Source organism: Peromyscus californicus, unplaced genomic scaffold (genome assembly GCF_007827085.1).
Source record: "Peromyscus californicus insignis strain IS unplaced genomic scaffold, ASM782708v3 Scaffold_16__1_contigs__length_79575227, whole genome shotgun sequence".
NCBI lineage: Eukaryota > Metazoa > Chordata > Mammalia > Rodentia > Cricetidae > Peromyscus > Peromyscus californicus.
Window position 1 is genome coordinate 11,310,980 of NW_026294458.1, and position 17,259 is coordinate 11,328,238.

General features: G+C 45.0%; 1 protein-coding gene across 1 annotated transcript in view; it reads left to right on the forward strand.

Annotated features, from left to right (window-relative positions):
• The first annotated feature begins 1,791 nt into the window (after nucleotides 1-1,791).
• The window catches only part of Snx4 (sorting nexin 4), a 61,827-nt gene continuing 46,359 nt past the window's right edge, over nucleotides 1,792-17,259 (forward strand). Inside the window, exon 1 of the mRNA XM_052740377.1 lies at nucleotides 1,792-1,976. Coding sequence (XP_052596337.1) covers nucleotides 1,836-1,976 — 141 coding nt within the window. The 5' untranslated portion in view covers nucleotides 1,792-1,835. The remainder of the gene's footprint in view (nucleotides 1,977-17,259) is intronic.

The following is a 17,259-nucleotide window of genomic DNA, read 5'->3' on the forward strand; positions in this document are numbered from 1 at the left end:
AAAGAAGAAAGTCCTAAGTTAAGACATTTTGAAACTATTTTGGTGGGAACATCAGGTAGACAATACTAGGAAATTGCTATTAGTTTCAAATGCTACACCCCCAGCCCTGAAATTTTTTCACACACAAAGGGGTATGAAGGAATGAAGGTACCAAAGTATCCAATCAATGTGCTCAATTTTAGTATTTATTCATTTGTTATTTTTTTGTTTTTTGAGACAGGGTTTCTCTGTGTAGTTTTGGTACCTGTCCTGGAACTTGCTCTGTAGACCAGGCTGGCCTCGAACTCACAGAGATCCTCCTGCCCTCTGCCTCCCGAGCGCTGGGATTAAAGGCGTGCGCCACCACCACCCAGCTGGTTTTTATTTTCTAAACAAAACAAACATTACACAGTACCATGACCTCCTTCAGAGACTGCCTCACAAAGCCCAGAGGCTTTTTCTTGTTCCCGCTCACTGCAAGGAGAGTCCAGCGCACAGCTAACATCCTTCTGGCTTCAGGATCCAATGTTCTGAGACCAGAAACGGGAAAGGAGCACGGGATACTGGGAACAAATCTACCCCTCCTGTGATTAATGAGTCTTCTGATTTAAAAGTATGTTTCCTGGGAGTTTGCCCGGTGTAACTAATTCCTGGTGAACAAGAGAATACCTTCAAACTTAAGCTTTGTGAGGGAGGGGAGAGGATAAGGAGAAGCGTCCCTGCTTTAAAGGAGTCCAAAGGCTAGCTGAGGTAGATGGACGTGAAAACCAATTATTATAAAATAACATGGCGAAGGCTTTGAGTATGAACAGAACTTTGCCAGCAACCCAGAGAGAGAGAGAGAGAGAGAGAGAGAGAGAGAACATTCCAGGAGGAAGAAATTGTGATTCATAACCTGAAAAGGCTGTTTCGCCAGAAAGATCAGTTTGGGCCCTTGAAAAAACGGAGAGCAGGTTTTGTACAAAAACACCTACCCGAAGGTCCTATGTTTTGGCTACAGCCAGTGAGCATTTTCCTTCAGGTCACCACAGTGAATCTTGTCAAGGGGTAGGTTCAGCAAATTAAGGAGACTTTTGTAGAACATTATCAGGTCTGTCTCCAGTGCTTCCGTGTCTGAGGCTTAAACACCTTCAATAGGACTCTCCACCCTGCCTCAAACCCTCAAGCGTTATCTTTTGCTGACTGTGTTACTCAACCCTCTGAAAGTTAATCATTGACGCTGCTCTAGTCTTTGCGTGGGGGAAACAGAATTGTGACTGCAAGGCAAGGGTGATGGTCGAGACGACTCTTCCTTTCTTTTGAATGACAGTTACTTGAAGGGACCCCCCAATTTTAATGCCTCTCTCTCTCTCTCTCTCTCTCTCTCTCTCTCTCTCTCTCTCTCTCTCTCTCTCTCTCTCTCTCTCTCTCTCTCTCTCCTTCTTCTTCTTTTTTTTCTGGCTGTGTAGACCAGGCTGGCCTTGAACTCAACAGAGATCCGCCTGCCTCTGCCTCCCCAGTGCTAGGATTAAAGGCATGAGCCACCACCGCCCAGCTATGATTTTTGCACTTATTTTTTTTGAGTTCACTTGACCTTCGTTTCTTTTTCTATGTCTCCACCGGCTCTCCCAGATTTCCAGTTTCGTAGCTGATCAGTCCCTCTGCGGATTCCCCTTTGCTCTTCCTCACGTCCCTCCATCAAGTCCTGGAGGCTGGGTTCCAACCTTCTGCGCTCTCAGCTGCTGGGGAGGAGCTTCCGTGGGCAGGGGCGGGGCTACAGAGAGCGAGGGGGCGGGGGCTACAGGAAGCAGGGGGCGGGGCGGCCGCGGGCCAGGCACGGCGCAGGCGCACTGGGCTCGCGGTGCCGAACGGCAGCTATGGAGCAGGCCCCTCCGGACCCCGAGAGGCAATTGCAGCCGGCCCCCGTGGAGCCGCTGGGGGGCCCTGGCGCTGTGCTGGAAGCCGCGGTCGGTGAGGAGACCGAGGGCACCCGGGAAGACAGCTCAGGGGTCGACACGGTGAGGAGAGGGGCGGCAGAGGCTTCGGGCCTGGGGCCGGGCCTAGCGGGCCCTGCCGGGCTGTCCTGGCTGGGACTGGTGGGCGCGGCCCCGGCGGCCGGAGGATGACCCTGAGCTGAGTGGAGACGGACCCCCAGGCGCGGCGTACCGGAGGGCCGCGTGGGCACGGTCCTGCGTGGCGTGGCCCCCCCGGGATCTGGCCACGAAGAGGCTCGCTGCTGTTTCCGGCCGGCCGAGGGGGTCGCCGGGAGGCGGCTCCACCCCGGGGGAGCGGGGAGTGTGGCGCAGTGAGGGGGGCTTGGCCTGCTGCCCCGTCGGGAAATGGACTTCAGCGTCGTGTTGAAGAGAAGGGACAGACGAAGAAACGTTTGTTGAACTCTTTACTTGGCTGTAAAATTTCGTTATTTGGCATCAGTGCCATGTTTCCCCCCCCCCCCCCCCCCCCCCGCCCCGAAGACGGATCTGTTCTCTCCCTCTCCCCCCCGCACCGTCGTAGCTTTGAAGTCCCCTTTGGTAACCTGTGCTTTTTACTGTTGGAGGAAAGGTGGGGAGTGTGGCGTTGTCTGCCTGTGGATACGTCCATTCCTAAGGGCCTTCACAGAATTGTAGACTCTGCTAAACAACCATTAGGAAGCTCATAATGGCGCCCCCGTATTGGAACTCCCTGCCCTTCTAGAGGCTCGACCCTCTGGGCATGGCCTGTCCAGCCATGTTGCTGCCGCTGCTCCTGTTCCTAACTCTTCCCTATTTTCTTTTTTTTTAAACCCCCCCCCCTCCCCGCACAACAGGTGTCCGTGCTAAAGAAACCAGTGCATTTTTATGAATGATGCATTTCTAGAAAGGACTAAGTTTCAAGACGAACTAACCAGGAATTTCTCAGCAGTGTACTTATGAGTTAAAAACTTTAAATTTTTTGCAACAGTTTTAAGTTCACCATAAAATGGAAAGGAAAGCGGAAAGATTATACGATATGCTCTCTTCTCACATTCAGACTTCTACCTTATCAACACTGGTTGTGTTAAACTTGATGAGCCCAGATTGGCACCCCAAGTCCATAGTCTAGAGTTCACTCTTGGTAACGAAGGAATGTTCTGTGGGTTTGGGAATATGTAGAATGACATGATCCATCAAATACTATCGTACAAACTCTTTCACTGTCCTAAAAATCCTGTGTTTGGCCCGTTCTTCACTCTCTCCACCAACCCCCTCACCCACGGGTCCTTTTCTTTTGTTTTTCATCATTTCCATTGTTTTCCCCTTTTCAGGAATGTCATGTAGATGTAATCATAAGTATGCAGTATTTTTTTCCTTAAGCATTGTCTCGTTGTTTCGCCATAGCTGGCCTGGAATGCATAGACATCTGTCTCTCGAGTTTAAAGGCATGAGCCGCCATGCTTGATGACATTAGGTTCTTTTTTATTATGTATATTTGGGAGGGGGATGTCTTTCTGAGTATGGGTGTGTGACTCTCTGGAGCTGTAGTTACAGGAGCTGCCCGACATGGGTACTGGGAACTGAACTTGGGTCTTTATAAGAACACTATGCACTCTTTTTGTTGTTGTTTTCGGGACAGGGTTTCTCTGTGTAGTTTTGGTGCCTGTCCTGGATCTCGCTCTGTAGACCAGGCTGGCCTCCAGCTCACAGAGATCTGCCTGGCTGTGCCTCCCGAGTGCTGGGATTAAAGGCGTGCGCTGCCACCGCCGCCTCTGCCGCCTCTGCCACCACCACCACCTGGATCACTATGTACTCTTAAGATTTATTTTTTGTATGTGAGTATTTTGCACACACACACACACACACACACACACACACAGACACACACACACATACACACACACTCGAACCATGTGGGAGCCTGTGGAAGTCAGAAGAGGGCATTGGATACTCTGGAAGTGGAGGTAGGGATGGTTGTGAGCTACCATGTGGATGCTGGGACCAGGATCTGCATCTTTTGCAAGGCTACCTAATGCTCTTAGTCACTGAGCCATCTCTCCAGCCCAGATTTAGACTATTCTCATACATGCTTCTGTTTTGTCAAGGTTCTCTGTAGTTCAGGGGTGGCCTGGAACTCCTGATCTTGGACTACAGGCAAGAACAGCCATGCATGGTGTTTTTGCTTTGTTTAGATAGGGTCTCACTCTAACCCAGGTTAGCCCTGAAGTTTTGGCAGTCATCCTTCATCCTCCCAAGTGATGGGGTTCCAGGTTTGAGCTGCTGGACCGTCCTCTTACTTGATGATGTGACTCTAAGTATCCCTAAAATATATATTCTTTAGTTTTATCTGATTTTGAAGTTTCATAAATGAAATCTGTATGGTTTCTTTCTTTTAGGGTTTATCTCAAAAGTGTCTTAGCTCATTTATTTTCATAACTCTGTAATTTTTTTTTTTCTGTGTAGTCCACAGTTGATTTACCTCTTCTGTTTATGGGTAGTTGGATAATGAAAATTTTGCTCTTTCAACCATAACTCTGTAATTTTTTTTTCTGTGTAGTCCACAGTTGATTTACCTCTTCTGTTTATGGGTAGTTGGATAATGAAAATTTTGCTCTTTCAAAGAATTATTACTACCATGAACTTCCCTTAAATATCTCTTATTTTAAAGTGTCCAAGATTCCCGTCTAAATGTAGGAGCAGAATTGCAGGATTATAGGGTAGTAGTGTGTTCAGCCCCAGCAGTTAGTGGTGCTACATTGTTTCCACAGTGGTTTTCAATTTACACGCCCATCAGTAGTGCCAGATGTGGCCTTACGTATACTGAATATTTCCAGGGTTTAAAATGTTTCCCAAACTTAGGGTTATGTGCCCACCTCCCCTCACCTCCACCCCTTTTCTGGTTCTGGGATTGAACCCAGAGCCTCACACATGGCAGGCAGATGCTTTACTATAGAACTGCACACAGCCTTTGTGTCTTTTGGCTACATCATAAGGACTTTGAATTTAATCATGATGATAAAATTTTATTATTTTGTGAACATACTTAGATATTTAATCAATGTGAACTTGCAGTATGGAATCTAAAATTCATTTGTTTATGTTAGTTTGTGTGTACTTGATCATTTATATACAGGTGCATGCACGTAAGGAAGAGCACATTCATTTAAAAAAAAAAAAACAAAAAGAAAAAACTGTAGTCAATCCCAGCATTCAGGAGGCAGAGACAGGTGGAACTCTGAGTTTGAGGTCGCCCTGGTCTACATAATGGGTTCCAGACAGCCAGGGCTACATACATACCCTGTCTCAAAAAATAAACAAGAAACAAAAACCAAAAAGATAAATAAATAAACCCCCAAACAATCAATAACAATAATTTAGAAAAGGAAAGAAACCGGAGAGGAGTCCAGTCTCTAAGAAAAGTATTGTATAGTCCTAGCAGGAGGGAAGGGAAGCTGGGGAGAATGGAGGTAGGAGCACTCCTCCAGGTTGAAAGCTTTGCGTGAGTTGGGAGACTCGGGGGTTGGGGCTTGTGTCCACTGAGCATCTTTGCCTGATGAGCATCTTTGCCTTTGGAATTCGTAGTGGTTGTTTGAAGGGAAAGGGCCCTAGGCCTGGGAGTGCTGGTGGAACCTAGAGAGTTTGCTCAGCCAGTACTTAAGAGACATTCTCATGCGTGATTAACACCTTCCCCGATGGACAGCAGATCTGAGTGGAGCTCTGCAGAAGAGGATAACGTAAAAGGGAAGAGACACTTCACAGGTGTCGTGTTCTAGCTTGGACTTTGAATGTCTCCAGAAGGCTGTGTAGTACAAGTTTGTTCTAGGGCTCCTCAGCCTGAAAAGGCTCTCTAGCCGAAAGGGCTTTCCTCAGCCGAAAAGCTTTCGTTCCTGTCCCCTCAGCCTTATGTACCTCTCTCCACCCAGCCTTATCATTTCCTTCTTAGTGCTGGGATTAAAGGCGTGTGTGCTTCCCATGCAAAGGCATGAGATCTCAAGTGCTGGGATTAAAGGCATGTGATTCCCAAGTACTGGGATTAAAGCTGTGTGCCACCATTGCCTGGCTCTGTTTCTCTCCTAGACTGAATCAATCTCATGTAGTCCACAGTGGCTTTGAACTCACAGATATCCAGAAGGATCTCTGCCGTAGGATTAAAGGTGTGTGCCACCTCTGCCTGGCCTCTATGTTTAATCTAGTGGCTTGTTCTGTTCTCTGATCTTCAGGCAAATTTTATTAGGGTACACAATATATCACCACAGATGAGGCTATAAATCCTTTCAAAGCCTACCTAAGTGATGGGCTTCCTCCAGAGGGCTTCACCTCCTGAAGGTTCCATAACCTCCCCAAACAGGCCATGAGCTGGATACCAAGTATTCAGATACATGAGTCTGTGAGGGACATTTCTTGTTCAGCTACCAAAATACCCTACCGTCCTTTCTCTTACCCCCCCTCACTCTTATTATGATGTGAGTACACTCGTCTCCCAGCCAATGTATTCTGCCTTGCTACAGCCCCAAAGCAAGAGCCAGCTCATTAGTCTGAATCCTCCAAAGCTGCAAGCCAAAATAAACCTTTCTTTTAGATTGACCCCTCAGATACTTAATTTTAGTGGCAGAGTGCTGACTAATATTATTAAGCTACAAATGACTAAATCATACTTTTTAGTGCTGGGAATATAGCTTGATTTGTAGAGTGCTTGCCTAACATGCATGAAGCCCTGGATTTGCTCTCTAGCGTCCTGTAAGCTAGACATGCTGGTACATGTGTGTAATCCCAATGTTCAGGATGTGGAGAAAGAAAAATCAGAAGTGCAGATCATTCTTGGCTATGTAGTAAGTTTGAAGCCAGCCTAGAGTGCTTGAGACTCTTATCTCTAAATAAGTTGATAGAATTTTTTTTTAAAGATTTATTATATATAGAGTGTTCTGTCTCCATGTATCCCCTGCAGGCCAGCAGAGGGCACCAGATTTCATTACAGATGGTTGTGAGCCACTTTGTGGTTGCTGGGAATTCAACTCAGGTCCTCTGGAAGAACAGCCAGTGCTCTTAACTTCTGAGCCATCTCTCCAGCCCTAATACTTCTATTGTGTGTATGTGCACATGTGTGCATTTGTGTGTGTGGAGTACAAGTGTTTATGTGTGGTGAATGTCTGCCTGTGGAGGCCAGAGGACAACTGTAGGTGTCCTTCATTCCTTAGATGCCATCTACTCTGTGTTTTCTTCTTTTGTTTTAAGACAGGGCATGGCTGTCCTGGAACTCACAGAGATCTGCCTGCCTCTGCCTCCCATGCTGGGCTTAAAAGGATGGGCCACCATGCCAGCTCCTACCTTGTTTTTGAGACAGGGTTAATGCCTTAACAAAGAGATCTTGGAGATACTTTTCTACTTTTCCTCTTTCATTTGATTTTTCAGGGAGGAAAGATTTGTCTTAGCTCAGTTTTAGAGAGTTCAGCGCATGGTTGCTTGACCCTGTGTACAAGGCAGAATACCAGGGTGGCAGGAGCTTATGGTGGGGGCTGCTCCTCACAGCTTGGCAGGCAGGAAGCAGGAGATAGGTGTTGTAGCACCCAGCTGGCTTTGAAAGGCCCCTTTTATTCTGCTGTGTGATAAAAGACACAGGGAAATAGGTCTGTCCATGAACCAGGCAGCAGGTTCCCACCAGATACCAAGTCTCCCAGCACCTTGATGTTTGTCCTTCTCAGAATCTGAGACTGAGCAGCAAACTTAACTGTTTGTGAGCCTCCGACCTCTGGTAGCTAGTAGTAACAAGTTAAACTGAAGCAGTTAGCTGTAGCTTTCATATTCAGTCTCACAAAACATCCATTTTTGAACCCAGAACCCCTGCGGGTGTTGTCAGCACTCCAGTTGTTGAAGACTTGATCTGAGGATGACACTGTTGGAATGTGGTGGAGATTTCAGTTAGCAGTGGGATGTAGTGTGTGTATCTTCAAGTCAGTACTTTTGAGCCCTTGAGAGGATTACGGAACCTCAGTGAGAGTTCTCTCCTAGTCTTTCACTTCCCAGCCCTGATGTAAATGGCACTGTTGGACTACAGCTCCTCCACTACAGTGTACTCCCTTGCTATGGGACCAGAAACAGTGCTGTCAATTAATCATGGACTAGAATTTCCAAAATAAACCTTTCTGTAAGTTGATTATTTTAGGGGTTTGCTAACACAACCATTTCTGATCAGTGTAGTTGTAGCCCCAAGGAACCCAGTTCAGTCGCAGAGATAGCTCTCCTAGAAAGGAGATTATGAGGGTGCACACTGATTAATAAAAGCACAGTGATTACCTTCAGTTCAGGTGTGGTATAGGTTACTTAACTTTTCCATACTTTTAAATGCTTATGTGGTAAGCATGCATTAGTTTTCATCATCATCAGAAAAACCTAAACCTACAAGAATTGGGTAATAGATAATAGTGAGCTCTTGCTGTATGCGAAGCAGCACAGTGTTGTGTGTGTGTGTGTGTGTGTGTGTGTGTGTGTGTGTGATCGTGCACTGTAGTCCAGGCTAGCCTTGAACTTTCATGGTTCTCCTACAACTGTCTCTCCCTGGCATTAAAGCCAGGCACCATCATGCCTAGACCAGAATTCTTTATTTTTAAACAGCACAGCAAAACCATCTCAAAAATACATTTTACATACACACACTGTCAACAGTACATTTTCTTTCTTCCTTTTTTTTTTTGGTTTTTCGAGACAGGGTTTCTCTGTGTAGCTTTGCACTTTTTCTGGAACTCACTTGGTAGCCCAGGCTGGCCTCGAACACAGAGATCCACCTGCCTCTGCCTCCCGAGTGCTGGGATTAAAGGCGTGCACCACCACCACCTGGCTAACAATACATTTTCTGTTCAATACATTATGTGTGTGTGTGTGTGTGTGTGTGTGTGTGTGTGTGTGTGTGTGTGTGTTTGTTCATGTTTGAGACTTAGACATTGACTTCAGTTGACAGGCACTAGTACTCAGAGATTAGGTGAATGTACTTTTAGTGAGAAAAGCAAAGACTTGTGTTAGTTTGGAGCTGGGCATGGTCACACATGCCTTCAATCCCAGCATCGGCAGGCAGAGGAGGCATATTTCTGTTGTGAGTTCGAGGCTAGCCTGGTCTATATAATGAGATCCAAGACAGCCAGGGCTACATAGAGAGACCCTGTTACTGGCTCTTGGCTCCTTCTGGCTTTCTCAGCTTGCTTAAAAAACAAAACAAACAATAGCAGCTTCAAAAACAAACAGAAAAAAAAGAGTTGCTGTTTACAGCTTTAGCTGTATGTGTATGCTTCATTCTGTATTCCTGATCCTGTCATCCAGTCTGGGTTCCTGAAGTCATGAAGTCTCAGTTACTTGTTGTTGGCCTTATGAAGGTGCAGGGAAGGTGGGGGTGCTGGTTAATTTGTGTCACCTTGACAGGTAACTAGAATCACCTGGGGAGAGGGACTCTCAATTGAGGAATTGCCTCCATCAGCCTGGCCTGTGTGGGTGTGTCTGTGAGGCACTTTTTTGATTGCTAACTGACTGAGAGGGGCATAGCCCTCTCTGGGTGGTGCCATCCCTGGACAGACGGCGTGGGTTGTATAACAAAGCAAGCTGAGAAAGCCAGAAGGAGCAAGAGCCAGTAACAGTATTCTTCCATGGCCTCTTCTTCAGTTCCTGCCCTGACTCCCTCAGTAATGGACTGGGATGGGAGGTATGAGCCACACAAGCCTTTTCTCCCTCAGTTGGTTTTGGTCAATGTTTTATCACAGCAACAGAGAGCAAACTAGAGTAGCTGGTGATGGTTCTGTTCCAGTTCTACAGTGAGGAAACTGAGGAAGAGAGGTTCAGTCACTGCTCAGTTACACAGGAAATCCTGGTAAAGTTTATGGGAAGTTGGTACCTCTCTGATACTTACAGAGCTCTCTTACGGACACCCACCACCACCACCAGAGTTTTCCTGTGTAGCCTCAACTGTCCTGGAACTCACTCTGTAGCCCAGGCTGGCCTTAAACTCAGAGATCCGCCTGCCTCTGCCTCCTGAATGCTGGGATTAAAGGCGTGTGCCACCACCGCCAGCTCTCTTACGGACTTTTATTTTTTCTTGGTACCAGTGTCTGTTGGGCCTGAGGCTATCTGTTGTTCTCTTCTAACTTCTTTGCCTTGTCTTTGTATTTGTCATTTTTCCATTTTATGCCTTGTGTAACTAATGTTTTATGTCTTTCTGTTATTTACCACAATGTGTTAGTTTTCAGTTGCTATGACAAAGTACCATGACCAAGGTAACTTATAAAAAAGAAAGCATTTAAGTTGGTGGCTCACAGTTCTACAGGGTTAGAGTTCATGGCCACGATGGCTGGGAACACGGCGGCAGCAGGCAGGCAGGCAGGCAGCAGGCAGGCAGCAGGCAGGCAGGCAGGCAGCAGGCAGGCAGGCAGGCAGCAGGCAGGCAGGCAGGCAGCAGGCAGGCAGGCAGGCAGGCAGCAGGCAGGCAGCAGGCAGGCAGGCAGGCAGGCAGCAGGCAGCAGGCAGGCAGGCAGGCAGCAGGCAGGCAGGCAGCAGGCAGGCAGGCAGCAGGCAGGCATGGAGCTGGAGCAATACCTGAGAGCTCACATCTTGACCCACATGCACCAGGCAAAGAGAAAGACACTGGGAATGTCATCAGCTTTTGAATCCTCAAAGTCAGTCCCTAGTGACACACCTCCTCCATCAAGGCTACGCCTAACGAATCTTCCCAAACAGCTCCACTAACTAGGGACCAAATATTTCAAATATACGAACCTATGGTTCATTCATATCCAAACCACCACACATAGGGAGTTTGAAGTATTTGTATTCTTTAACTGCCTTTATTTTTATTCTGTCATATTTTATGCTTTCTAACTTGGGGCTCTATTTATTTATTTAGTTGCATTGGTGGTTTGCCTGTGTATGTGTCTGTGTGAGGGTGTCAGATCCCCTGGAACTGGAATTACAGACAGTTGTGAGCTACCATGTAGATGCTAGGAATTAAACCTGGGTCCTCTGGAAAATCAGTGCTCTTACCACTGAGCCATCTCTCCAGCCCCATAATCTGGGTTTCTGTTTAGGATTTTGTCCATAACAGACAAAATGAGAGGTGTATTGTTTATTTTATCCTCTGCAATGATTTGGAGGTTGTTTATTGTTTTTCTTTCTTGAAACATAACTGAAACAAAATTTATTCATGCTACGTATGACCATTTAAAATTGTTTTAAGAGTATGCCTATAGTTCAAGACCAGCCTGAGGTCTCAGAAAACTTTGTATTTTGAAATCTCAAATTTATAATTTGTACTTGGGCCATTGTGACAGAAACAGCTTGAGGATTGATTGTGACTCCGGGTGTACCTGACTCCTTGGGTTCGTTCTGCCTGGGGCAGAACATCATACTGGCCAGAGCATGTGACGGGGTTGTCCAGGGAGGAGCTGGGGAAGGCAGATGCCCACTTCAGAGACACTGCCCAGTAACCCAATTCCTCTGTGCAGGCTGCCCTCCTAAGGCTTTCTTTAACTAATTAATTAATTAATTTATTTTATGTTCACTGGTGTTTTGCCTGCATGCATGTCTGTGTGAGGGTGTCAGATCCCCTGGAACTAGAGTTACAGACAATTGTGAGCTGCCATGTGGGTGCTGGGAATCAAACCCAGGTCCTCTGGAAGGGTAACAAGAGCTCTTAACCAGTGAGCCATCTCTCCAGCCCCAACAGGCTGAGTTACTCCACCAATGGAGGACTCAGTATCCAACACAACAGCCTGGGGGACATTGCATAGTCAAACCATAACTTATGCAGGCTGTGCCTTTCTCTAGAAACTGTGAGATCAGGTCTCAACATGCTGTGCTTTATCTCTTCCCCAAGGATATTTCAGGACTTGCAAGGACAGTGTCCTGTGTAACCATCCGAAGGACAGCCAGCACAATCAGGGGCATAGCATGCCAAGCACATACTGTGTGCTGTCAGCTGCGAATGAACACTTTGCCAGTTGTGTCTTAGTGTCCTTTAGTAGAAAGGTCAGTGCTGCACTGCTCATCCCAGGTCTTGTTAGCTCGGTTTCTTCTAGCCCGGAAAATTCACTTGTCTTTTACTTTTGCAGTCTTAAACCTTTTCAACGTTAGAGAATGTTTGTAGAATTTTCCTCAGTTTGTGTTTGTCTTCTCTCTCTGTTGTCAGGCCCCATCAGACCTGTCAAACAGTCCTGAGTAGGGGAGTGAGCATTGAGAAAAAACAGATACAGAAGAATAGACAGAGACAGAAAAATGGAGTCGGGAGGGCTCTCAGTCAATACCGCAGCAGCCCTGAGTTTATTTCTCACAGCCTTTTTATACCCAAAGTAAAGGGGGGAGGGCAAAAGACCCCCTCCTCTTAAGGACACCATGGTTCAAGGAACAAACAAGCATAAAAACCTCCTTAATTCTCAAGACATTTGGCAACCATGCCTTTGGCCATACATCCTGTTATCCAGCCTTGAGGAGCAAAGACCTTGAGTCAAGATGGAATCAAGCTGCAAACTGGAGTCCCTGTGGACTCCTACACTTTATGATTATGATTATGATGATTAGGTTCACTTTAGCAGAAATGCTGGCCATGTGGCTCCTGAGCGTATTCCATGTTTGTCTGGATATATCTTTTTAACTTTGCAAATGATCTTCTTTGAGTGTTAGTGAGTGTGTGTGTGTGTGTGTGTGTGTGTGTGTGTGTGTGTGTGTGTGTATGTGTGTGTTGAGATATCTACGCTAGCTTTACACTGCTGATTCTTCTCTTTAGCCTCCCTAGCTGGGATTCCAGGTATGTGCCACCACCCCAACTGTCTGCCTAAGCACCCATATTACTTTTTATGGGGACATACCTTGTTTCTTATTTAACTTTGTGTAATTTACTTGACAGTATAGCTTCATGGAACTTCTTTTTCTTTTTTAAAATCATTATTTTCAAGGTATAATTTGTGGGTGAGTGAGATGGCTTAGCTGGCAAAGGTGCTTGCTGCCATGTGTGATGACCTGAATTTGACCCGGGGAACAGGATAGAAAGATTTGATTCCTGCAAGTTGCCCTCTGACTTCTACACGTGCACTGTGGCACCTGCATCCACCCCTCCCTACATACGCACACATGCGCGTTAAAAAATTTAGGTATAATTTGTACTCTGAAAAATGCATCCACTGTAAATGTACAATTCGGTGATTTCTACAACCATCTTCACAATCTAGTTTTATTTTTGTTTGGGAGCCTATCCTTTAATGGTTGAGCCATCTCTCCAGCCCCACAATCTAGTTTCAGAACACTCCTCTCACCCTAAGTTCCCTCCTCCCCCGTGGTGTTTAAGTTCTCCTTCCTACCCTCAGTCACCAACAGTGTTGTCCAGTCTGCTGTCGTTTGAGTCTGGCTTCTTACGTGCAGAGGAAAGTGGAAGGATACACTCAGTTTGCCCTCCAACAGGAACAGTCTTTTGTTGGTCTGAGAGGTAGGCACATCCAAACCAAGGGTGCAGGAGAACATGCCATGCAGGTCTCTGGTCCAGAGCCAGATGGGGTGGTAAAGGTAGGCCCAGAAACTGGTTTTGAAAACTTGGGTGATGAGTCAAACTGTTTTTGGGACCACTGGGCTCCAGGGTGTATGGTGATCACTGGCTTTCTGGATTTCCATGGGCGGCAGATTTCTTGAAGCCTTGGGCCCGTTTAATGGCCCTGTTTATACGTGCGCGCTTGAGTATGTTCCTTTATTACTTACTTAGAATATTTTTGAGGTTGATCCTTATAGCATGTCTTCCCTCCCTCCCTCCCTCCCTCCCTCGCCTCGCTTTCTCTCTTTTTCACTTTTTTTTTTTTTTTTTAAAGACAAGGTTTCTCTGTATGGCCCTGGCTGCCCTAGAACTTACTCTGTAGACCAGCCTGGCCTGCAATTCAGGGATCCACCTGCCTCTGCCTCCTGAGTGCTGAGACTAAAGGCATGTGCCACCACTGCCCAGCTGCATTCCTTTTTCATACTGAATAATTTTTTTTTTGCAATTTTATATTTTATTTATTCACCATTTGATGGCATTGTGGTTGATTTGGGTTTTAGCTCTTAAGAATTTTGTCTGTTCCTCTGAGCAAATTTGTAGGACTGTAATTGCCAATCATATGGTAAGTTTTTGTTTAACTGTTTGAGACAGGTCTCACTCTAGCCCAGCAGGTCTAGAAATTATGGCAGTGCTCCACAGAAAATACCTCTGTAGTATCAGGCTGAAGTGCTGTAATTAGACGTGAACCACCATGCCTTTAACTTTCTGAGGTACTGACACTGTTTTCTTTTTTAACATTTTCGCTAGCAAATGTGTAATGGATTCTTGTTGTGTTAGTTACTTTTCTATTGCTATGATGATACACCATGATCAAGGCAATGGTGTGTGCTAATTTTATGTTACCTTGACATAAGCTAGAGTCATCAAAGAGGAGGGAGCTTCAATTGATAAAATGCCTCCATAGTATCTGGCAAGCCTGTAGGGCGTTTTCTTTCTTTTTTAAAAAAAATATTTATTTATTTATTATGTACACAGAAGAGGGTGCCAGATCTCATTACAGATGGTTGTGAGCCACCATGTGGGTGCTGGGAATTGAACTCAGGACCTCTGGAAGAACAGTTGGTGCTCTTAACCTCTGAGCCATCTCTCCAGCTCGAGGCATTTTCTTAATCAGTGATTGATGTGGGAGGACTCAATCTATTGTGGGTGGTGCCACCCCTGGCTGGTGGTCCTATGATCTATAAGAAAGCAGGCTGAGCAAACCATGGGAAGCAAGCCAGTATGCAGCACTCCTCCATGGCCTCTGCATCAGCTCCTGCCTTCAGGTTCCTGTCCGGTTTGAGTTCTTGTCCTGACTTCCTTCAGTGATGTGTAGGTGAAGTTTTTTGTTGGGACCACCAACCAGCTCCCAAATAACCACACAGAGACTCAATTATAAATGATCGGCCAATAGCTTAGGCTTGTTACTGACTAGCTCTTACAACTTAAATTAACACATATTTCTTATCTAAGTTCTACCACATGTCTCATGGCTTGTTACTTCATTTTCTACATGTCCTGCTTCCTCTGTGTCTGGCCCTTCTTCTTCCCAGTGTCTTCCTAGTCTGGCTCTCCTTCCCAATCTCTTCCTGCCCAGCTATAGGCCAGTCAGCTCTTTATTAACCAATGGAAGTAACACATATTTACAGTGTACAAAGATTGTTCCACAGCATTTCCCCCTTTATGTCTAATTAAAAAGGAAAGCTTTGGGCTGGAGAGATGGCTCAGAGGTTAAGAGCACTGACTGCTCTTCCAGAGGTCCTGAGTTTAATTCCCAGCAACCACATGGTGGCTCACAACCATCTGTTATGAGATCTGGTGCCCTCTTCTGGCATGCAGTCATACATGCTGAATACATAATAACTAAATAAATAACTAAATAAGTGTTTTTTAAAAAAAGAAAAAAAAGGAAAGCTTTAGCTTTAACATAGTAAAATTATATACAACAAAAACATTTCTCAAGTAAGAATTACAGTTCATTTGTATTTGGCAAAATTAGAGAAAATATTATTTATCTTTGTGAATCTAGTTTTATACCTAATTTATCTTCTATCATAACTAAGGAAAACTATGACTATCTAGTCTTCAACTCTATCAAAGACTCCAGAAGGATATATTACCTTAGTAAACAGGAAGGACAGAGCAAACAACTTCCAAAACTATAGAAATGACAGAAAAACTGGTTGCTTAGACAGTCACCAAAGGTTCCTCTGTAACATTGGGGCATTTTCTTTGGCCTGCAGACCTAGAGTATCTGACAGACTTTTTTGTGAAGCAGGAATTTTGAAGGACTATCTTATCTTGTCTTGGCAAAGTTTGATAGTCACTTTCTTTTGTGTCCTGCTTGTCCAATTTGGACAGCATACTGTCAACAGTCAAGGCAAGGGCAGTTGCTTTGCCACAAAGAAAGTAAACTCCATGTGGAGTTTCTTCATTGCCCATCATCTTCTCTGAAGTAGGTTGATGCTGCCAGAAGCAGACGTGTCTCATGGTCATGAAAAGCCTTATGTTATGAAAACATTTTAAATGTCATATTCTGTAGGTCTTTGAACTGTTTGAAGATCACCTATCTATCTAAAATATATCTCTGTATGACCTTGAGAACATACCTAACATGACTCTAAGTTTGATAGTTATAGATGACTATTAACCTGAATTTATTATCCTAAATAGCTTTCAAAGACTAAAACTTCACATAACCTTTTTAAATGAGTTGTGTAGGTAAAATACCTTAAACAAGAATGGAAACATATACAGTATAACAAAAATAATCTTAAATTTCTATCAATATTACAAAAATCCATACCAATGTACAATATTTGAGACTAATCTAGGTTGTTTAAAAATAGACAACAGGGCTGGAGAGATGGCTCAGAGGTTAAGAACACTGGCTGCTCTTCCAGAGATCCTGAGTTCAATCCCCAGCAACCACATGGTGGCTCACAACCATCTATAATGGTATCTGGTGCCCTCTTCTGGCCTGCAGGCAAACATGAAGGTAGAACACTGTACACATAATTAATAAATAAATAAATAAATAAATAAATAAATAAATAAATAAATAAATAAATGAACATAAAAAAAATAGACAACAATATAACCCCCCCCCTTTTTTTAAGATTTATTTATTAGATATATAGTGCTCTGCCTGCATATATATCTGCACACCAGTAGAGGGTACCAGATCTCATTATAGATGGTTGTGAGCCACCATGTGGTTGCTGGGAATTTAACTCAAGACCTCGGGAATATCTGTTGGTGCTCTTAACCTCTGAACCATTTCCCTAGCCCACAATCCACCCTTTCATTTCATCATTTTTTATACTATATCTTCCTTTTTTTCCTTTAGAAAGAGCCCCTTGAATCTAACTCCTTTGTTTAGCTTTTTTCCTGACCATGACCAATAACAACTTGTAACCAACCTCCTTAAACAATGACAGACATCTATAACACATTGAATGACCAAAAAGCCATCTATCGTTCGAGGCCAGCCTGGACTACCAAGTGAGTTCCAGGAAAGGCGCAAAGCTACACAGAGAAACCCTGTCTCGAAAAACCAAAAAAAAAAAAAAAAAAAAAAAGCCATCTATCACACCTCTTGGAATGTGCGTGTCTTGTTCTCTAGACTGTTTCCTGTTGTCTGGGAGTGCTGGCATCTTTAGGAAACCCTGGGAAAAGTGGGATAATGGTTAAGTTCTGGGAGAGTTAGCTGTTACTATTTGTTGTCCAGGCTCTGTGCAGTGGGAAGTGCAAGGCTTAGCTGAAGGCTGGCTGGAGTAGCCTGTGAGGCTGGACCATCTCAGCCAGCAGCCTTGAAGCTGC